The following is a 24,455-nucleotide window of genomic DNA, read 5'->3' as shown; positions in this document are numbered from 1 at the left end:
AACCCAACCTCTGACTGGTGTCAAACTCTCCAAAAACAGTATTACTAACTTTTAACAAAACAGTTAGAGAAAAATGTCATCAGGTGCTGTTGGATACTTGCTGGTGTTAAAAATGTTCTAAATCTATTTGTTCAATATTACTGACTGTAGCAGATGTGTTGCAATGCTCAATATTCTGCAGATTAACATCATATCTATTTTTGTCTGTTCTTTTCAAATTAAATTGTTCATGAATGAATGCTTAGACACAGAGACCTCAAGAATTAGAGTATGAATCTCATCAAGGGTAATATGCGTACTGCCACAATGCATTATGGGTGCCATGGATGAGTTTTGTATGATGTACCCAGAATACATTGCAACATGAAGCATGTCACCATTGTTGAGAGTCATACACTGAATTTTGATGTTTGTGTGTCAATGAAACGCGTTTCTTTCCAATTCTTGGAAAGAAATAAACGTAGCTAAAACGTAAACCAGCATCATCTACGCACATGCTCTCTGATGTTTTTGCCATAATAAACATTACAGCAGTCAAAGAACAACACTGACAAGTCAAGTGTCAAATTGCACATCTAAAGCCAACACTTACCACCATTATGGTGACATCAAACCATTACTTTCAACAGTAATGGTTTTACTGTTGAAACATCAAACATCTTTTACATCAACATCAACATCTAAACCTCTGCTTAAATCTTAATTAGAATGTTCTAATAATGTTATTAATAAACATTTTTAGAATGCTTTTAGAGAACGTTATCCTATCTTTTGAGAGAATGTTCTAGGAACAAAAAATAAACCTACCAGCAAAAAACATTTTTAGAGCAATCATGGTAATGTTCTAAGAACATTTTTAGAATAAAAAAAACAATTCGAGCTGGGATGGCAGTTTAAGTGCTGGATATTAACATCCATACATTACAGTTTTACGGTTGTAAAATACTGTAACACTGCCATTAGCCTGAAACTAGACTAAACTTTTCAACGTTAGTTACAGATAACTCACTTTCACAGCCACCTCAATATAACATGTTTAGTGATGGAAACTTTGACTTACCCTCCACACGACTAGTGAATCTAACCTTCGCATCTGTTTCAGAACAAGGAGTAAAAATACAGAACAGTGATGTGATGCAAAGCCATTATTCTCTCAGTGTCAGTTGAATTTTTCAAAAGATCGGTTTGTAAAAGAATGGAACAGTATGTGTATTTCTATACACGTATAAAGGTGTTGTAGATATATGAGTCAGTTTATGTTTGAGCGCACCATTTTTCACAGCGTTTGCATCTTTGCCTTCCAGTGCTGAGCTGATGTTCTGTATTCCTGATATCCTTGAGCTGCTTCTGCGCTTTTGTTTAGGAGATTCTTTCTTATCTGTGACACATTAACACACACACACACACACACACACACACACACACAACAGTGGTTATTCTGGAGGAGTGTGATACTTTCAGCTTATTCATCTGGCCTGTTCTTATCTGCATGAGCAGTAACACACATATACACACAACCACACACACTCGGAGGTGAGACAGGAGAGTATAATTGCAGCACTTCATCTCAGCGCTTATTCGAGTCACCTGTTCTTATCAGAGACAAACCGTAAGGCCCTTAAAATAAACCGGAAATCCTTCTAAAGGTTCCCACTGTTAGAAAGGAGAGGTCCAGGTTTAGATTTAACAACATCCCTAAAAATTTTCCATCTGAATTTAAGAGCCTGAGTGGTACATTTCAGTGCAGTTGTTTTATGAAACTGTCACCATTTAGTCAAGCATTCATATAGATGCAGGACAGATAAAGAGAGGAACCCTAAAATGGCCAACATATGACTGGTAAAAACTGAAAAAATATGTATAGATTACATTACATATCAATAACTTGACATATGGATTTTGGAGATGGTGATACTTTATGTTAAAGTGTGAAATTAAACAAATCTTAATATATATATATATATATATATATATATATATATATATATATATATATATATATATAGCTTTCTATATATAGAGAGAGGTTACCATGGGATTCCACGTCCACACCCGTGTCTTTAGCCACCTTCAGAAAAATCTGTCGAATTAAACAACAGGAAATTGTGTTACTCCAACGTTGCAGTGATTAAACGTAAATAAATGATAATGTTACACAAGAATTCCTTTTTTGAAAAAATGCGGTTCTATTGTACTCTCAGGATCATGAAAATAAAATGGACCATGTTTTTCCAAAATCAATCAATCAATCAATCAATCAATCAATCAATCAATCAATCAATCAATCAATCAATCAATCAACCAACCAATAAACCAATCAATCAGCCAGCTAACCACCAACCAATCAACCAACCAATCAATAAATAAATTAAACAACCAATCAGAAATGTTTCTTAAGCAGAAAATTATCATATTAGAAGATTTCTGAAGATCATGTGACTCTGAAGACTGGAGTAATGATGCTGAAAATACAGCTTTGATCACAGAAACTAATAACTTTTTACAATATTTTCAGATAGAAAACATTTTAAATTGTAATCATATTTCACTATTTCACAGCAAAATGATTTTTTGAAAAACATGAAATTTTATGTATATGAAACTTATTTTCTGCGTCTGTGGCACTGAAAATTAAAACTGGGACATGCATTTAAATTCCTAAATAAATACTGGTTTGCTGTTCTGTTTGGTATCAGCTTTTCGATGAACTGAAAATGCCTTTGTAATTGACGTGGTTCCAGTAAAATAGAGGGATGGGAAGCTGGAGGCTCGTCTCATTTATGGTAATTATGTTATGCACAATTGAATAAGACCTTTTATGATTTTTGATCATCACATATCAGTTGCATTGATCTGTAGCTAACTCTCTGCAGCGCTGCATTTGCTTATCAAAGTCAGATGTGAAATGCAAACAGATGCACTGGTGTAAAGTGTACCTCCTCCAGACTGGTGTCTGATATCCCATAGCTGGTGACGCCCAGAGCGCTCTTCTCCAGATCCAGCTCTTTAAAGAGGGAAGCGAAGCTGCCGTTCGTGACACCTGTATATGGCAGCACATACACCAGCTCCTGACCTATGACCTCCAGAAACTCAGCCTCTGGCATGTGCCGCCGCACCAGTCGACTCAGATCGGCCACGTCTGACCAGGAGGGACAGAAGAACACAGTTATACAGTTGCATGATGACACTGTTTGTGTGTGTTGATTAGAGAGCGATTGAGCTGAGAACCTGGTGGATCCAGACTGCTGATGCTCTCACTGCCGATGCCCTCGTCCACACTGGACTTATCACACTGTCACACACACACACACACACAGACAGGTCAAAGACTTTAACCACATGGGCATGGGGCATTAACTAGTCAACTATTTCAACTAGTTTTACCTGAGAGTCTTGTTTAGCTGTTTTCGACATTTTAGAAGGTAAAACACTCTAGGAACAGAAGTGTCTTTAAATGAATCCCCTTTGATGTTAAAACATTTGCATATCTTGTAATTTCTTAATATGGTAAATCAGATATGCCCAAATCAGGGCCCAAAAAGTTGTATTGAATCATATCTTCATTTCTTTTCTTTTTCTTTTTCATATGTATGTTTTTTTTCTTGCAATGTACCCAAAATAGGTCAGGTTGATAAAAAGTGCAAACATTCGGCCATCGCTGTTATAAATTTGATCAGTGTTGTAAGTGTTAATAAAAATTAAAAAAAAAAGTTTGAAGTATAAATATCTGATAAAAAACCTAAATTAAATAAAAATTAATAAAAATCAGAAATTAAATAAGTTTAATAACATAAAACATATGATAGAATTACTTAAACAAAAATGACAATGAGATCTGAAAATATAAAAATAAAAACAAAATAATTAAAAGTGTTAATAAATACTATAATAGTATATACATGATAAAAAAACAAGGGATATCATTGGAAATTAAAGGAATATTATGATTTTTATTTGGACCAGTTGCAGGTGTACATGGGGGGGCAGAAGAAAACCATGAAACTCAATAATGAATTTATTTAGTAAGGTTTAGTTTTTTTGTGTCAAATTTTCTAGTCTATTTTATTGTCTGTGTGTGTGTAGAAGGCCTGCACTTGTTTAACCTGTTAAAGTAACCTGAACATCAGTTGACTGATTTGTGAGTGTTGTCTGGGCCAGTTTACCTCTTTAATCAACGGGGCTCGTTGTGCCATGACTCGATCCTGATTGGCCCGCGCGAGCGTCAGGTAATAGCCTCTACCGTACGTCTTCTTGAGGAAGAGCGAGGAGCCGCAGCAGCAGACGCGGCCGTGAGAGATGATGGCAATACGATCACCCAGAATATCCGCTTCATCCATGTGATGCGTCGACAGGATGATGGTACGACCTGGAAGAGACACACACATCAAACAATCCCACGTTCAGCGCTCGTGGCAGTGCGGAAACCATCAAAGTTCAGCAGCGAGCGTGCATTTCTGAAGGGCTCGTGCTCAGTTGAATGGGATAGGACGCGTTTGAAGTGCAGGTGCACTGGAAAACAGCACGCTCTATATATATCTCACTCTTTCTCTGCATGTATAGAAAAGTTTGCAGTGTTTTGTGTGCGCCGGAGCTCCAGCTGAAGCCAGACACCCGCGGGGCTCAGCGCCGGCATTATTTCTGCTCTGCCTGTGTGACGAGGAGGCAGTGGGAGTTCAATGCGTCTGTCCTTTGACTTGCCGAGAGCAGAAATATCATGAAATATCATGCATCTGCGCTTCCCAAGGGCAGACGTGAAAGCTGGCAAAGAAACTGGTGTTTATATTGAGAGACGCTGATGTTGGACACGATGAGTGTCTGTTGACTATAAAAACAAAGCTTTGAAATGGAAAGCGTGTTTAACTCAGTGTTGCAGAGCTGTATGTACAGGATTTCTGCAAGAAGAATAAATCATGTTTCTTAAGCTGCAAATCAGTATATTAGAATGATTTCTGAAATCATGTGACACTGAAGACTGGAGGAATGATGCTGAAAATCACAGCAATAAATTAAATTTTAATGAAAAAGCCACCTGTGAATGTATTACAGCAAATGCCAAAAACTGCTTATTCAATGTGTGTGTGTGTGTGTGTGTGTGTGTGTGTGTGTGACAAAAGGCCACTCTCGGCCCAATTAACTGCACTAGTACACATCAATCTATTATCCCAAATTATTAATCAGAGAATAATCAGCTAAACTAATCAAACGATCATCAGCTGCTCTCTGATTACACACACAATCCAGCTGAAATGGGCTGAATATGCAAGTTCAGTCCCCCGAGGACCGCAGGACTTATTAGAAATGACAATAATTAAAAATGAACCGTGTGATATTTGTATTTCTGGTTTAACAAGCTGCCACAGAGCAGCAGAGTTTAGCGCCGACATCTCACCAACTCAAATAAGGGACGTAAGAAACTAAACGACAGGACAAATAAAGACAACAGAACAAAGATCCTGAAGTAAGAAAGACTACAGAACAGTGTCAGAACAACACCGAAAAGCCAAGTGAAAGTCAGTGAGTACAGAAAAGAACATCAGATTCACAGATTGACTGAATCACATCAGTTGACTCAATCCTTTAGACACATGCTGACATTTACAGAGAGAGCATTGTGTGAATAAATGAGTCGTTAACAGCTCTTTAAACGAACCCGATCTAAACAGCACGTCTCTGGGTGCGTCATCCATCCGCATGTCATATTAAATCAATCAAGTCCAATCAATCAAATTTATTTGTATAGTGCTTTTCACAATACACAATTTTTCAAAGCAGCAAGATAATAATATTTGACATTTACAAGCAATTAAGCAGTTAAGATTTGTGGCATATATATATATATATATATATATATATATATGAGTCAAATTTAGTGAAAATCGGACTGATGGTCTAGGAGGAGATCGAAAAAGTACAACATAAATCAATATGGTTGACAGAATGTTCAGTCGATTATGGCCAAAAAATTGGTATCAATGTTATCGGCATGATCCACTTAACTCAAACATAACTCAAACTTATTGAGTACCATCGGGGCATGGTGTCAAAGATGCTTACCAAGTTTCCTAACCACACGTCAGTGCTATAGTATATTATAGTATTTTATGACAAAATTCTAAATGGCCAACGCCCAAAAAGGTAGACATGTCGAAACTGGATACCATTAATATATTAATTGGATATATTAAAACTTTATGTTATTAAAATAATAATAATAATAGTAATAATAATAGAAATAATAAAAAAACATTGTTGAATGTTCTCTGAATGTTCTAAATCATAAAAAAGTAGTAAAAGTTTTTTTTAATATATAACATGTTATGAACACTGTATATACAGTATAATGTTTCTAAGCTATCGTTTGAGATCATTAGTAAAGTCCTCTAACTCTGAAAAAAACATTCTATTAACGTCACTGGAAGAACATCTGAGAGAACCTTTCCAGAAAGCTCTGAGAACATTCCTTGTTACGTGTGATCTCACGGAGTTAAAGTCCAATCACAATCACACACACACACACACACACACACACACACACACACACACACACACACCTGAACCAGCTAATCAAGGTCTACAGGATAACTAAACACTTCCTCAGTTTGCTGGAGGCACTTTTCAGAGGAGCTCTTCAGAATCACTTTAAGAAGGACAAGACAAGGCCTGAGGACCATATGCACAAAGTCTTCACCTTTACAGTATGTAGGCACCAAATCATTGCTCAAAACTGGAAAGAGCACTGTCACAATTCATAAGAGAAAGCGTGACAGGAAGAAGCAGTTGTGGCATCTCGTATAAGCTACTGAGAGAGTCATGATGTTCTGCTCCAGCGCTTCAACCCCATACATCCTACAACACGTCTTCAGAAACGACCTGCCAGAACCTTTGACACCATTGATCACCATGAGCTCAGGACTGAGATGGAAAGGGCTGCCAGATTTCATGACCGCGTCCAAGCTCATGAGGCTGAGAGTGAGATTCAGAGATTCTCTCATCTTTGAACTCTTCCTGGCATCCAAGATAACCACCATTCCTCTTATTCCAGATGATCATGTCCTGCTGCAGTTTCTTCAACATCCATTTGCACTGTATTTATATTGACTGATTTGTCCTCTTCTCTAGCGTTCATCCTTATCTAGATGTCTAATAAACCTGACATTGTACATTATGAATATTGTTGTCTCTCTGACCACTTTGGTTTAATTTGTCTGCTAAATGTAGGAATGTAAACGTGCATCCCTGGTAACTGACCTCATGACCTCCCAAGTTTTTCTGCATGATCTACCAGCTGTGCAACAGGAACATCCACGGGCCACAGCTAAAGGTGGAGTAACATTCATCTTTTTGCGAGCAAAATCATTTCTATAGGACTTTCATCCGAGGACTGCTTGCTGCTTGGTTTGAAAGTGTTTTCTGTGTGAGTTGTGCTTCATGCATTAGACAATGGACCCGTGTTTGCCTGACAATTTTTACAGAATTTCTAAACTTAGACATCTTGTGGTGATTAATAAACTACTAAAGTCTATGACTTTTCAAAATACGACAATGACAGTAGTGCATGCATCTTGCATGACAGCACAATATTTGACCGAGATACAACTGTTTTAAGATCTGGAATCTAAGGGTGAAAAAAATATCAAAATATTGAGAAAACTGCCTTTAAAGTTGTCCAAATGAAGTTAATAGCGATGCGTATTACTAATAAAAAATTAGGTCTGGATATATTAAAGGCAGGAAATTTACAAAATATGACCACAGAACATGATCTTTACTTAATATTCAAATGGTTTTGAGCGTACAATAAAAAATTTTAATTTTGACCCATACAATGTATTTTTGGCTATTTCTACAGATAGGGTTAGGGTTAGGGTTAGGGGTTAAGGTTAGGGTCACAAATATATAATAATACTGTAACAAGGGCATCTTAAATTAAAGTGTAAATTTTATTTTATAATACATCATATTATTTTGTTTTAAATTTCTCCATTTATCCCTTTACTAAGAAAATAAATGCATTTTCACTGCACCGCTATTATTATTATAGTTTTTTTTTATTTTATTTTTTTTATTATGCACCTATCTTTTTCAACTTGGGGAAACATGACATGTCCATCCTAGCGTAACTGCTCCTTAATTCACTCATATGCAGGATTCCTGGACTACAGTTTGTTGTTAATTGATGCAATCCAACAATCACCTGATTTTAGGTCCACAGGATCATCTCTCTCACCTGTTTTGTATTTGAGCAGCAGCTCCCAGATGCCTCTGCGTGCATAAGGATCGACTCCCGCTGTCGGCTCGTCCAGAATCACAACATTGGATCCTCCCACGAAGGCGATGGCGACCGACAGCTTCCTCTGCATCCCACCTGCACACAGACAGCAGACAGCTGGCAAATCTCCACAGAAAGAGTGAGAGCAGAATGCATGAACGCTGCGGATGAAACGCACCTGAGAGGTTCTTGACGAGGTCTTTGCGTTTGTGAGGCAGACCCACATCTCGAATCATCTGATCAATCTCTTTCTTCACCTCTTTAGAGCTCCGACCCTTCAAACGAGCGTAGAAGTAAATGTGCTCTTCCACTGTCAGACTGAAACACACAACACACAAACATGAACAAATGCTAACTTATGCAATAGTCACACATACTTGTACGGAGATATATAATAAATATTCATACAAATGTATAAACAAGAGAGGAGGACAGAAAAGTTCTCAAGTTTTTTGTTCATAAAAAGGTGTTGTGTAGAACTACTTTCTTACGCAACTGATTTTGGTATTATTTTAGTATTATTTGTATGCTATTAGTGTTTAGCAATATTTTTGAATAAAAGTAGCACAGTATTATTATTTTCATGTTTTCTGTTTTGAGTAGAATTTTATCAAGTTTTAGAAATTGTATTATGTGTTTTTATATGTACATCTCAATCAATTAGAATGTTGTGGAAAAGTTCTTTATTTCAGTAATTCAACTCAAATTGTGAAACTCATGTATTAAATAAATTCAATTCACACAGACTGAAGTAGTTTAAGTCTTTGGTTCTTTTAATTGTGATGATTCTGGATCACATTTAACAAAAACCCAAATCAATTGGCTTTGGGCTTGGGCACTGCTGAGGTGGTCTGGAAGCACAGGTTTCATTGACAGTGGCCTTTAGATCATCTGCATTGTTTAGTCTCTTGTTTCTCATTTTCCTCTTGAAAAAAAGCCCATAGATTCTCTCTGGGGTTCAGGTCTGGTGAGTTTGCTGGTCAGTCAAGCACACTAACACCATGGTCATTTAACCAACATTTGGTGCTTTTGGCAGTGTGGGCAGGTGCCAAATCCTGCTGGAAAATGAAATCAGCATATTCAGAAAGCTGTTCAGCAGAAGGAAGCATGCAGTGCTCCAAAATGTTTTGGTAAAGGGGTGCAGTGACTCAATGTCACAGTGAACACAATGAACCAACACCAGCAGACGACATTGAACCCCAAATCATCACAGACTGTTGAAACTTAACACTGGACTTCAAGCAACTTGGGACTCTAGGACCTTGGTTTCCAAATTAAATACATAACTTGCTCTCATCTGAATAGAGGACTTTGGTCCACAGGGAAACAGTCCAGTTCTTCTTCTCCTTAGCTCAGGTAAGACACCTCTGATGTTGTCTGTGGTTCAGCAAATTCCTTCACACGTCTGTGTGTGGTGGCTCTTGATGCATTGACCCCAGCCTCAGTCCATTCCTTGTGAAGGTCACTCAAATTCTTGAATACATTTTGCTTGACAATCATCATAAGGCTATGGTTATTTCAGTTGGTTGTGCATATTTTTCTTCTACACTTTTTTCCTTCCACTCAACTTTCTGTTAACATGCTTGGATACAGCACTGAACAGCCAGCTTCTTTGGCAATGAATGTTTTTGGCTTATCCTCCTTGTGAAGGGTGTCAGTGATTGTCTTCTGGACAACTGTCAGATCAGCAGTCTTCCCCATGATTGTGTAGCCTAGTGAACCAAACTGAGAGACCATTTTAAAGGCTCAGGAAACCTTTGCAGGTGTTTTAAGTTGATTAGCTGATTGTCATCACAATAAAAATAACCAATAGGTGCGTTCGACTTGAGTAGCCGCTTGCAGTCAGGGGTGGAGTTGAAAACGGAGCCGTCAAGCCGGTCACTTTCTGCTCCCGTTAGTGACACTCACGTGATGTTTGCATACTTTATCACAGATGAAGTGAATTAAATGCAATATTTTTCAAATAAACAGATGTTTCAGAAACATTTTCATGAGCAACAGAAACTCTTTTCATATACTGCTTAATACAGCACCATCTTTTCAAGAATAAAGTTCAACATAATCATTTATCTATTTAAATACTAATAAAGAGGGGGTATATGCTTTTATCAGTGTTTTATAATAAATGCGACTCAATACAACAGTGCGACTAGAGTAAAAAAGCTTTTACCATTGTAAAAACATAGGTTTGTGGCCATTATTGGAAATGAAAAGTTTCAAACAATTTGAATTGAACTAAACTGAACTGAACTGTGATTGCCTGCAGCTCTGAACTCTTTTTTTTTTTTTTGCATAAAACCATTTTGGATTTGATATGTGATTTTTTGAGGATTTGTTTTGAGAGAACACTTTGGTGAACTCTGTCATTAGCTGTCAAACATGTCAGATTTCTTCAGTATTGAGATCTTGAACCAATGAAACACTGAATCTGTTTCCTCGTATGTGTGTCTGTGTTTGTGGAGGAGGTTTTACTCGTTGAAGAGGACGTTGTGTTGTGGACACATTCCCAGGTGAGTCCTGATGGTGTCCATGTCGGAGCGGATGTCGTAGCCGTTAATGTAAGCCGTACCCGAGGTGGGAGCGAAAAGACCCGTCAGTATTGACCTGTTGAAATGAGAAAAATAAAAATAAATAAACCTCTACTGTAAGGGAGATTTCATGTTAGACACCGCATGCCACTTTTTACCTTGCATTCTTTAGATCTGAACTGTATTAAGTGTGTGCATAATATAAACAGTGACACTTAAGTTACAATTAAAATGTATGCATGCGCTTGCATTATACCTATATACATCAAAACAACAACAACATCAAAAATCAACATCATTTATTACGTTTTTAAGAAATATAAAACAAGCACACATTTCAATTAAAACAATTTGAAGTCGAATGCAAATGCATATTTTAAATAGAAATGGCAAGAGTCTTGTAAACTTTGCAGCTAATGTGATGAACTGCATCTGTGTTTGGGAGAGAAGCGGCTTGATTTAAAAAGTGGCTCAGAAAAGTTAGTCCATTATTGTAGTATTGTAGATTCCTCTCTCATATTTTCTGTATAATGCAATGAGGTATTTTTAAGTCTAATATGTGTTTTAGTTGCTTAAACTATGCATACACATATCCTGCAAAACATAACATACATTCATTTTTATTGCAATTTAAGTCAGTTTGCTATGTGATTTTATCATTTTAATTATATATATATATATATATATATATATATATATATATATATATATATATATATATATATATATATATATATATATATATATATTAATATTTGTAAATAATTTAAATATTTTATTTCATATATTTATTTCCTAATTTTATTAATTTTTTATTTTACTTTCAAGTTTAGTATTTGTATTCCTTCAAATAATTATAGATTAAGTTAATAAATTATATTTTTCTTTATTTTATTTTTTTTGTTTGTTTGTTTTGTTTTGTTTTTCATCTAATATTTTTCAGGTTATATTACAAATTATATTAAAATATTTTTTTATTATTGTTTTAATTTTAGTTGTAATACCCCTGTACATCACTTTGGTTGTAACTTCTGTTGTTTAAACCATAAACCAGACTGACATTTCCAGTTTTGACAACAGTTTGAACTTTCAACCAAATAAAGTGAACTTTGACGGGGTCCAGAACATCTAGTGTTTCATTGTCTATGACCATCGCTCCAGGTGTATGAGGCACGTGTGAAACCTACATGGTGGTGGTTTTTCCAGCTCCGTTGTGTCCTAAAAACGAGGTGATGTGATCCTGATAGAAGTCCAGACTGAGTCCGTCCACGGCCAGTTTATTTCCCGTCTTATAGACCTTCACCAGGTTTCGGATACAAACTCCGGGCTTCATCCCAGGCGGAGGTTTTTCCAGGTAACCTGAAGCACACGTGTAAATTCAGCTGGACTCTGACAGGGAATCATCTGTTCAGATCTGCATGCTGTGTGTGTGTGTGTGTGTGTGTGTGTGTGTGTGTGTGTGTGTGTGTGTGTGTGTGTGTGTGTGTGTGCGCGCGTGTTACCGCTCTGATTCTCCAGCTCATGAAGCAGGTCAGGATGGGCATCAGATCCCACCGGGGTCCCGCACCAGTATGAGGATGTGAAGGGAAAATACCAGGGCTTCGGGATGCCATACTGACCTGAAGAAAGTCAAGTGTTTAAGCACGTCTGATTTTATCTATAGTTTTTTGTAGCCCATATATGTTAGTCAGGATTCTTGCACCAGAAACAGAAATCATAAGCTCATAATGGAAGTGAATATTTCTCAAGATCAGGACTTGAAAACTGATTATCTGATTTCAAACAATTAAGAAAAATAAATAAATATGTATTGTAGGTGTATGAATGTGGTCGCACCAGGATAGACGTTCTCGATGTACCAGGTGAGGATCCAGTAAATGAAGGCGTCGAACAGCATCATGAAGATGGAGACGATGAAGGAGTAGCGGTCGTTCTCCTGAGGACTGACCCGGATGTTGCTCCACTGAATGCCGATGCCCTGCTCTTCATAACGGGAGAAATTCTCACAGCCGTATCCGAAGGCCACACACGACAGCAGGCTCTGTTGAGATGAAGACGGAGAGGTCAGACGCACATTAATACAAGTGGACATTTCTCTCACGTCATGTGCACTTTTACTCTGGTATGAATATGAGATCAGAAGAGCGGCGTTACGGCCATCCACTATTACAAAGTAAACAGTATCTCTCTCTCTGTGTGTGTGTGTGTGTGTGTGTGTGTGGGTAGGCTTCATGTTAATGGGCCTGCAGGTTCATTCATCTAGACTAGACAGTGGCGCCTGAATGCCATCTCTGTCACACACACACACACACACACACACAGATAAGAGGTAGACTTCCACACACTGCTGAATATAGGCGAATCTCTTCACGTGAGATAAAGGTCACTCTGATTGGTCACAATGACGGAAGTGTGGCTCTAAGTCATTTAGTTGCTCTTTCTCTTTCTCAAAGAGCAAAAGTGTCCATTCATCGCTCTTCTTTTCAGGTGGGGGTCATCACTATCTCTCTCTCTCTCTCTCTCACACTGATGTACATCCTCACTGGAGATGAATGGAGGAGCTCCTCCAGAGGAAATCTGAATCTCATCCTGTGGATTTGTACTTTAAGAAGAGCTGAGCGCTTCATTCAGTCTGTGTGAGTAAGTGACACGGGTCAAATAACACATTGTCTTCTCTCCTTATTTCTAACTCTTTCTTCTCTTTTGTTTCATGATCCTGGACAGATCTTGGGCTTTGTTGTATTTGTTATTAAAAAAATGAGGCCAAAGACCAAAAAAGGAGTAGCACTCTTTTAAAATGAGTAATATAGTTTAAAAGGATATACTTAATTTTTATATACTTGTTATTTTTTTCTTCTTTATAGTTTTTTTTTTTTTGGGCAAATAATAATAATAAAAAAATCTTTACAGCAAAAAGTACACTTTAGCAGACTTTTAAAAATATAATTTATTACACATATAATATACTTATAAATATACTTAATAAAATAATGCATTATAGTTACTTTTGAGTATTTCTGACCCACTTAAGTAGGACTTAAGTACATATTAATATGCAATATCACAATTATGTCTACTGGCTTTAAAAACAATTTTTTAAAGCACTTAAACATCTGCAATTAAACATTGTATATGATGCAATTACAAATTAGTGCATTTAAAATATATTAAATGTAATACGGAATAGCTCACTAGTTGAAATGACCATCAAGTTATTTACAAGTGGTTTAGTGTGTTAGTCAATACATCGAAATAATTGTACTTTTTTAAAACACGACAAAATATTATTCAAATATGATGATTTAATATACTTTAACTTTTAATCTGATATTATTTCAAATGTGACTTTTTAAAAGCGTTAGAAACAGCCATGAAAATGATGTTGTTTAAGTCACTTAAGTGGTCTTTTAAGTACAATTTTTTTTTTTTTTTTTTTTTTTTTTTTTAAATTGTAAGATTTGAAGTACACTACAAGTGCCCATTCAGTACAACTAAGTGCACTTCTTTCAGAACTGCTGACTCTGGATCTGCTTTCAGCATCTGATGATTTGATGTATTCGGTCACGAGATCTCCGAGGCAGAGGTGTGTTAAATGTCTCACCGTGGCGATCTTGGTGCCGAATCCCAGGACGTCCCTCCAGGCATAGCAAAGCACATGAGGCAGGTAGAGCAGGAAGTAAATCAGGCTCCCACAGGCGGCTGCCAGATTCGCCCGAGAGAAAAACACACTGATGAAAAAGCACTGCATGACAGTGGCCATGCAGAAGACCAGGAGGAAGACAAAGATCACAGACGGGTCACTGTATCGCAGAACCTTTCCATACTGAGAGAAAGAGAGAGAGAGAGAGAGAGAGAGAGAGGAGAGAAAAATAATGCAACCACATTGTTATTGTCAAACATGTGCTGAGACAAAAGATGGATTCGTCAATGGAGCGTGAAAACATTCGGCCGTATCCACGTGAAAGCTTTTCAGAGCCTCTAATGAACGTTGCGTTTGTGTTTCCATGGATGCATTAATAATACAACCTGATAATTACAAAGCACAACAACACACTGAAAAACCACACTTCTGAAAGAAGAGATAACATCTGTCAAGAGCAGTTATAGAGAGAGAGAGAGAGCTGATTAAAGACAGATCTGTGATTGATTGAGCGGTGTGCATCATGGCTCTGGTGGGTTGAGCTAAATAAATCATGGGTGCACTCAAACATAAGCTCATATGTCATGTTCTTGAACCTGCTGGTCCCACACAGAGTCACGCTGCCCTACCAAAACTGTCCATTCACAATCACTGCACCATCTGATCTGACACCAGCTTTGACACTCCAGAGCAGTGGTTCATTATGGCTTATTCATAAATTAGATGATTGCTATCATTAATTTCACGATAAAGTACTTCAATAACATACCTCACAGTTATGTTTTGGTGAATGTACTGTAAGGTTTTGGCTTTTGGCAGCACTTAGTCAATATCTATGATAAAATTATGGATTGTAGGATAAACGAAAGGGCGAAAAGGATGTTGAATGAGACTCCAAATGAGAGCTGAGATATTAGATGGACACACATTTCTGGGATGCACAAAAAATACTTTAAATATTTTACACTTTAAATTGACCTGCTTTTATATGCTACCTGCTGTCCCTTCCTAGATTCAAATAACTTTTTGATAACTGCATGTAAACTTAGTTTATTTGCACACACTGAAAAAATAAGAAATAAACAAATCTAAATAAATCTAATTTAACTGCTTTTGTTAAAGTCAAATATACTGTTTATCATTACTGAATTAACCTAAATGCAGTAATTTATACCAATAAAACTTATAATGTAGAAATAGCCCTTTATTATGAAGTTACCAGTTTTTTTTTCAGAGTACACTAGGTTTAATGGCCTTCATGGTTACATTCCTACTAATCAAGACTGTGTGCAATCAATACATTACACTTACAATGAGTAAGCAGCAAAAATCAGACTGCATTTGTTTTTTACAGTTTCTTTTTATGCCTCTGACAGTTGTTCATTAAGCTTGCATTGAAATGTAATAATGACCAAAGTACATACTGTAAATAATAACTGGTGATATTTTTTGATAACCAGTATACTGTGGCACTTCCCATACTTTTTGCTTATCCAAAGTGGTAAATATGAAAACACAATGAAAATAAGTGCACTAAACTGATAAATCATATTGAACATATTGAATTGTAGAATTTCAGAAGTTTGTGGGTGAATTAAATTAATATGTTTTTAGTTGTTTTACCTAAATGTATTTTTTTTTTCTTTTTCAATCATATTGATGCCCATAATTATATACAGTCTTTTTTCAGTTTTTTTGGCCTTATCATGTTCATCAAGTTGCAACAGCATCTGACTTTACCAGCTTGAGAAACTAATAGATAATCACCATCTATTAAAGACCAGAATACAAGCCAAGTCTAAACAGGTTTTCATCTATTCAGCGGGACGGGCTAAAATGTTTATGAACCACTACTAGTGCAAAACTGAGGAAGCTCTCTGATCCAGTTTACTCCAGATCAGATCTTGGATCCGGTGTACAGCAGTGTTTGTGAATGGCAGTGAATCAGTGTTAATCACCTTGAGAATAATAGTGAGGAGCGCGGCGCTGACGGCGAGAGGCAATGTGCTGCTGATGGCCCAGCTCAGCCAGTAGGTGGAACTCTTCAATCCCATCATCCTCACAGTCTCCTTCAGACGAGCCTCCTTCTCCTGAACCACACCCTTGACTATCAACGCAACTGAGAAGATCCACGCCAAAGTCATATATAGAGGCAGGGAGCGAGTCAGAGATCTCAGAAACCTGCAAATGCACACACAAACAAGCATGAAAACCACCTTGCAAACTTAATTCAAAGATTTATATCACATATATACAGATCATACAACCAAGCAGAGTTCTTCCCAAACCAACAGGTTTCTATATATCATTTAACACGGACACCACAGGAAATATGCTATATGTCACTAAAGCCCTGCGGCTGCAAAGAGCTGCCTCTAGATCATTTGTCCTACTGCCTTCAATACATTAAATCCCAGAATACTCCTGTCTATTGGGAATCACAGGAACTTCACCCCGCTGGCTTGAGATCTATGTCACTAGAAGATACTTCAGGGTAACTTGGATGGAAAGAGAGTCACAGTCACATCAACCGATCACTGGGGTACCGCAGGGTTCGGTGCGTGGCCCACTTCTCTTCTCAATTTACTCAAAACCACTGGAGACGATCATTCTGAAACATGGATTTTTGCTAGCCCTGCTACTTCTTGTTTCAACCTGACAGCCCCACAGCAGGTGCATAGATCTAGACATGTCAACACTATCTTACCTACACTCATATTTATAATGTAATGCTCCCTGCAGAAGTCTGCTGTCAAAGAGGCATAAGATCACTTCCTGAACTTTCATAGTCACTGTCAACATGCTTGTAAATACATACCTAGTTCTTACAATTTTTAAATGAAGGTGAAAACATAAATCCGTTAGCTCATCTGCTCTGACTAATCAACAGAACTGTGTAAAAATGGTCAGTGCATCTGAATAGGGAAGCACACAGCAACACATTTAGCCAAAGTGGTTAACAAACACCCAGTAATGCAATTAACAAAGTCCTCCATCAATTTACACCATGCAGCTAATTTTTTAATTCAGCACTAATCTGATGATTCCCTGCACATTCTATCCATTTTCGCCATGGAAACGAAGTGACGATGAAAGAGTTTCAGAAAGTAACAAGCTGAGAAAGCTGAATAATCTCACCGCTGATTATAAGTACGTCTATAACAGGTCTTTAGAAAAGCACAGAATTGACCTGTTTCACAAGAAAAATAAATACACGACTGCAGGGTAAAGCTGATTCCACTACTGGTTTACGGCTATAACATTAGCATACTTCTCATATTTTCCTTATTGTGTATTCCATTATATAATATACATACAAATGCATTTACATTTGGTCAAAACTTATTCGTTCATACTTATTCCCAGCACAGATGGTTTCCAAGAACAGTGAAATTCAATCCAATGCAATTCAATATACTGAAGCTGGTATTAAAATGACAAAGATATTGTGTATGCCCATTAGAATGAAACCAGGTTATTATATCTGTTATTTCCCAGATAATCATGTACACATTATCCGCCTTAGTTTTCAATGTGTAAGTAAGCCATTTTCTGTGAATGTGGAGACTTCCGGTTCATTAGCCGCTGAAGAGAAATAACAAGAAGAATAGTAAAGTGCAGTAAACGGTAAAACTGTTTGCTCTACAAATCAGTGCATTCATAATTAAGATAATTCATTAAAATAATATGGTAAGACACTCCAATTTGCCATATCAAGCAGCAAAAAGAGCTGTTTTGTACAGCTAATAATGGCTGGAAGCAAATGAGACCAAAAGCCAGACCCATAAAAATTACAAATGGCCGTGCACGCTCTTATGGGAAAAATAAGGTAGATACATTCATTCCAAAACCACAGTAACAGAGCAGCCAAGTTCAACATGGTAATGTACAATAAACAATAACTCATAATGATGGCATCTGCAATGTGCAGTGCTGTATCATTAGGTACGCTTGGAAAAATGACATACATATGGCCTAACATATCTTAGCACATCGCTAGCATGTTTTAACATGTCTTTAACATTACCTAACACATCACGAGCATGTTCCAGCATTTTGGTATCAGTTTTAAAACATGCTAGCAACAAGCTCAACATGCTATAAACATACTAGCAACATGTTCGGAACATGATTAACATGATGGCAACATACTAATTCCTGCTAGCAACATGCTAAAATGTTAGTCATGTACTCATAGACAGTAATAGAAATGGACACAGCGACCCCATTGGATTCAACGGAGACAAGTGAAGTCAGTTAGAAGCACACACTTCCTGTGGGGTCGAGCGTACTGCGCAGACTCAAACTGAGCTTGATGACGTAAATGTCACGTGAGCAACCTGTCTGATCATTTTTAGTCTTCTAATCGCTGTGCCAAGGGAAATCTGAATCACCAACCGAATCTGGCAGACGTTGTTGATTTATTTTGTCCCGTTGCTTTTATGGACTCTCTATGGGCTTCTCCCTTGACTTCATGCCTCCACATCCCCCCGATAGCCTCATAGACAGTAAAAGATTGCCTGAGAGCTTTACCTCCTGTCCATATGGCTTATTTTCACAAAAACTGCTTCTACGGGGCCACAACGTAAGATACAAGGTAATGGTGCCTTTTATAAATTTTCGTGTTTCTTTAGAAATAATTAATCGACAAATGGAGTCTTTAAATGCCTCAGATGTAAAGTTATTTGCTGTCAAAGTGACGCCAAAATGAATGGGAATCAATTGGATGCTAACAGCAGGTGGGGGTCCACTAGACAATGGTGGCGCCCAGTGATGCTTCAATACAACATGAAACCTTGCCCCCCAGCAACATGCTAATTAATGCTAGCAATGTGCTAAAACATGACAAGAAAATGACAATTCAAGCTAATAATCTGTTAAATGTGCTATAAACATGATAATAACATTCAATTGAATGTCAACAGCGTGCTTAACATTTTAACCATCTGTTAAAACATACGGAAAACATGCTAGCAACATGTTAAAGACATGTTCATTCAGGTTAACTTGGTACACATGCTAGAAATATGGTAGAATTCATGCTGACAATGTGCTAGATGCATGCTAACAACATGCTAATCCATGGAATCAACATGGTTAACATGCTAGCAAAATTATAATTCATGGTATCAACATGTTAAACATGCTAGCAAAAAATATGTTTAAAATATGTTAAACTTGATAAACATGCTAAAATATGCTACAGTACCTAGTGTTAAAGCATGTGAGCAACAAGCTAATCATGCTATAAACATACTAGCAACATGCTAACAACATACTAAAAATTAGAAACATGTTAGCAGCATGTTAAATATATGGGTTTTAATATGACGATGTACGGTTTTATGATGATGGTACGAGCAAGTTAATGAGATAAACATAAGTGAGATGACAGAAGTGTCTCTGACAGAAACTGAAGGAGTTCAGGTCTGTGAGGGGAGTGAACTGACAAAAGATGATTTCCCCAGCCCTACACGCTATAGTTCTCACTTTGAGCGCACACATGGGGAGCCGGAGCAAACAGACAGAGAGAACAAACTAAATGAACTGACACAGGGAACGACATGACTGAGCAGTTCAGTTTAGAAAGAGACCCAAAGCGCCTGTGGCGGTCTGAAGCTGTGTGAATATTACTGGAACTTCTTCATAGCAGAAGTGCTGTCAGATGTGTGATGCTGCTTTCAAACAAGTTCAAACATTTACACAATGTTTCATTCATATTAATATTTAAGAAGATACAGACTTCAGATCTTGGCCACTATTGGACCTCAATGGAAATGAGTTTTTTTTTTTTTTTTTTTTGCCCGTGAACACAAACAAGAAAGCTCTGGAAGTGTGAAACCGGCTAATCCTCAAAGCGAGGGAACAAACACGTTATCTCCATGCAAATAAACACAAAATACTCTGGAAACTGCAAAAAAAAAAGCTCTTTAAAAAACGATGGAGGGAGGCAGCGAGTGATACGGAGGAGGTCGGCTCTGAATCATCAACAATTTGATTCTGTGCATATCAACTTAGCATAATAACCCAATTTAGTGGAATCAAAGATCAACCCGTTTCTGCTTGATTTGCCTCAATTCTGGAATAATCGTTTCCCTGTAATTATTTCCACTGTGATCACGAGCATCAAAACCACAAAGCACTTTGACTTTATGAATGTGTAACCTCTCAACACAAGCACTTTCCTTTCCTCTCTGCTAAATGGATTATTGTGCCTTTTAACTTTACATTTGAGCATTTTTTGCTATTTTTCTTAATTACTTTAATAGCATTGTAGCTTGACTTTGTCATTTCTCATGAAAAACATAGCATTTCTTCATTTCATAAACCAAATAAAATCATTTCTGTTGAATTTAGCTCAGACTGAACTGATCTGTCAAAATGAACTGTGTGGTCAGATGCCTACTGAATTCATCTTTATTTTTGATTTCATGTTGACCTTTTCAGTGTGATCTGTGTGTTCTCAAAATGCTTTGTGATCAAGTTGCATGATTTATATTTTCTTTTGGACTTATTTGTGATTTGCTTGATTATTCAGCTTAATTTCTTCTCCAGGGATGCAGACTCATCAGTGGTAAAAAATGTATCTAAAATGCAAACTGAGACCTTTAAACTCTCAATTTAGTTAAAAAAAAAAAAAAAAAAAAAAAAAAAAAAAATTATATATATATATATATATATATATATATATATATATATATATATATATATATATATATATATATATATTTTTTTTTTTTTAGTTTAAAACATCTGATTTAAAAGCAATTTATTATGACTATACTGAATATTAATAATAATATATTGTATTATTATTATTATTATTATTATTATTATTATTATTATTATTATTATATGTGAACATTTGATTCAATTCTAAAACAAATTAACAAATTAATTTAGAGATACTATAGTGAATATACTGTACCGTAAAATAGAAAAATGGCTATAAAATAGTATTAACAATAAAATAATAATAATAATAATAATAATAATAATAATAAAAAGCCACATATTAATAATTACAATTATTATAATTATATATTATTATATTACAATAATAATAATAAAAAATTAAAGATTATTATAATATAAAATAATTTAATAATAATAATAATAATAATAATAATAATAATAATAATAATAATAATAATAATAATAAAAATCCACATATTAATAATTACAATTATTATAATTATATATTATTATATTAAAATAATAATAATAAAAAAATATTATTATAATATAAAATAATTTAATAATAATAATAATAATTGTATATTATATAAAAACAGCAAAATTGCAATATAAATATTTATATATAAAATATAATCTCTACAATACTAATGTCTCATTTCTTAGATTATTATATTGGCAGAAAAACCTTAAAGCTTTTTTTTATGGATGTTTCTCATTACAAATTCGTAAAAAATATATATATATATATATATTTGTTTACCTTCCCAAACTCCCAGCGCTTGCAGAGATGGAGGTCGTATGGAGCAGCATTTTTGCTTCGCTCTGAGATGCTGAAAACACAGCATCACGAGCTGCTCGCGTATAAATGAACCCAGTGCTGCACTTACTCTTACTTCATTTCTTCAAATGCCAGTTTTCAACGTGAAGTGACAAGTTTGCATCCTTGCTTTTTTGATTGATTATTCCATTCACATTTCTGTCTTTGATTGTTCAGTGTTACGGCACCACTAACCTTCACCATGACTGAGATCAAAGCACAGGGAATAGTCAGCAGAACCATGTTCTCTATAAACCAGCAGGACCACATGGAAGAGTTTCGAACCCCAACAATCCGCAGAACCTCCTTCAGACGGAGCTCCTTCTCCAGAACCAGGCCTTTGATAGTCTCGCTAGCCGTGTAGATGAACGCCAGCACCAGGAACATGGGCAGTATGGTGCCAATGGACGAAACGAAGCTGCAGGAACGACCAGAGCTTGAGTCATCATTCACACATTTCATTTTGTGTTTCACAGAAGAAGAAGAAGAAGAAGAAAACAACAAAAAACCTTCAGGTCTGAATTGAGTCACTCTATAAATGACACAATTGACATGTTTGGGATTGAATTAATATCATCGCTACTGTAGTAATGGTCTCTGCTTGTCTGATATTGTTGTGAATGAATCTGTCTGTGTTGGATGATCTTCACGCCACACACACAGATCAGCGTCAGTATGATTCATCATCCGATGCCGCTTTGATAATACAGTAAGCCAGTATTAAAGTGCTCTCATAAGGCCAGGAAAATGTCATGTCAATATCGCAACAGAAGTCCTGTCTGCGCTCAATTAGCTCGCAGCTCAGATATATCATGTGCTCTCAAAATATGAGCAGCTATAGATTTCTCATATCAGTTCTGCTTACCTTTCATAAATACAGTCAGGGAGAGATGCAACAATACAACTAGAGCTGACACCAGAAACAGCCGAGGGATGATGATAACAGACTCTTTAAAAGGCATTAATTCACCATCATCTCTCTCTCAAAACTCTCTGTATCGTTCACACAGCTGAACCGCTACATCCAGTAACACTGACACACTTCGGTTACATTTGGCTTTCTGTAGTCGATCTGAGGAGAGGAAACAGTATGAACTGATAACGTTGTTTGAATGTTGTGCTTGTGTTGTTTTAGCGCTACTAAACAAACTATTTAGCACTGAATGTAACTTTAAGTGCACAATTCCTCATCTTACAGACTACAGTAGCTCTGAGCGTGTGTGTAAGTTGATATTTTCGTACAAATAATGAAAAAAACAAAAACAAAAAAGAAAATTGTGTTTCCAAGAAAGAAAGAAAGTCATACAGGTTTGGAACGACATTCATGCATAAATTATCCCTTTTACTTGGTTCAGCCTTCAACTTGTCGAATGTCATTTTTTGCATCAAACATTGCATGCAGGTCATTTATTTCCAAGGGTTTCTACATCAGCCGACCGAATGCTAACGGATTGCTTTCTCTAGATACGATTAATCCTTGAGACACCGTGATTGGCTTTTAACAAAGAGCACTCTGCTTTCTGTTCTGCTTTCTTATATATCATTTAGAAATAATGGAACATCTGATATTGATTTGTGGCGGCAGATAAGCTGTTTTCATCCAGAATCCTCTGGAGAACTTACTGAGGCATTTACAACATGAAACTCTTACATTTAAAATTCAGATGTAGGCTTTCTGTGCAGAGAAGAATTACTCAACACAGACACACACTCTGAAAAGCAAATTAGCATTCTCTCTATTCTCTCTCCCTTTAATGCATGAATAGAATTGGAGTTTTTGGAAGTTTCCAAGTGGAACTAAATGAGGCAGGTCTGACGCTTCAGAGTTGTATGACTTTAAAACACACACACACACACACACACACTCTCTATTTATCTCTCTCTCTCTCTCACACACACACACACACACACATACACACGCACTCTCTCTCTCTCTCTCTCTCTCTCTCTCGCTCACACACACACACACACACACTAATTATAAATACTGGACTAGCTCTTGTGAAAGATGCATCACTTAGTTTTATACAATATGCATCTGTGGCCTGAAAAATGAAGCCTTCTTTCTTAATGCATATGATAATATTATTATTATTTATCTCTCACAATGGCTTCTTATGCACAACGACAAGCTGGCGCACTCACATCCATCACAAAATGTCCATTGAATTAAGACTCACTGTAGGAAAAACACTTGTCTGATGAAGAACATCACCTGGCTGGAGTCTGGGTCCGATGCCTCAGTTTCATGGAAAAAGCCTCTCATTCAAATCAATAAAACACGCTGCTTTTCCCTCGAATCATTATAAACACATCAAAACACAACCCTTCTGACGTCCACATCAGCACCAATAAACAAATGCACACAGACCCCCGCAGATGCGCTGATGGACTCCTCCGGACGGAGGAGAGAAGAGGAACCAATCAAAGATCATATGAATCTGACCTTCAGGCATGAATCAAAGCCACAGAGAGCCGTTGATGATGCTGTAAAACATCCCC

At 36.6% G+C, this 24,455-nt stretch overlaps 1 protein-coding gene across 1 annotated transcript in view; it reads right to left on the bottom strand.

Annotated features, from left to right (window-relative positions):
- LOC113051740 (ATP-binding cassette sub-family A member 1) overlaps positions 1 to 24,455 on the bottom strand; it is a 115,158-nt gene that overhangs the window by 46,535 nt on the left and 44,168 nt on the right. The window contains exons 15-28 of the mRNA XM_026215774.1: positions 22,149 to 22,371; positions 14,399 to 14,620; positions 12,634 to 12,838; positions 12,300 to 12,416; positions 11,985 to 12,156; positions 10,742 to 10,873; positions 8,448 to 8,587; positions 8,228 to 8,365; positions 4,164 to 4,366; positions 3,229 to 3,292; positions 2,937 to 3,139; positions 2,032 to 2,080; positions 1,271 to 1,378; positions 1,061 to 1,093 (exon numbers count right to left, since the gene is read on the bottom strand). Coding sequence (XP_026071559.1) covers positions 1,061 to 1,093; positions 1,271 to 1,378; positions 2,032 to 2,080; positions 2,937 to 3,139; positions 3,229 to 3,292; positions 4,164 to 4,366; positions 8,228 to 8,365; positions 8,448 to 8,587; positions 10,742 to 10,873; positions 11,985 to 12,156; positions 12,300 to 12,416; positions 12,634 to 12,838; positions 14,399 to 14,620; positions 22,149 to 22,371 — 2,009 coding nt within the window. The remainder of the gene's footprint in view (positions 1 to 1,060; positions 1,094 to 1,270; positions 1,379 to 2,031; positions 2,081 to 2,936; positions 3,140 to 3,228; positions 3,293 to 4,163; positions 4,367 to 8,227; positions 8,366 to 8,447; positions 8,588 to 10,741; positions 10,874 to 11,984; positions 12,157 to 12,299; positions 12,417 to 12,633; positions 12,839 to 14,398; positions 14,621 to 22,148; positions 22,372 to 24,455) is intronic.

This window comes from Carassius auratus, chromosome 32, assembly GCF_003368295.1.
Source record: "Carassius auratus strain Wakin chromosome 32, ASM336829v1, whole genome shotgun sequence".
Lineage (NCBI taxonomy): Eukaryota > Metazoa > Chordata > Actinopteri > Cypriniformes > Cyprinidae > Carassius > Carassius auratus.
Note: the sequence above shows the minus strand (reverse complement) of the source record. Positions and strands in the feature narration are given on the sequence as shown.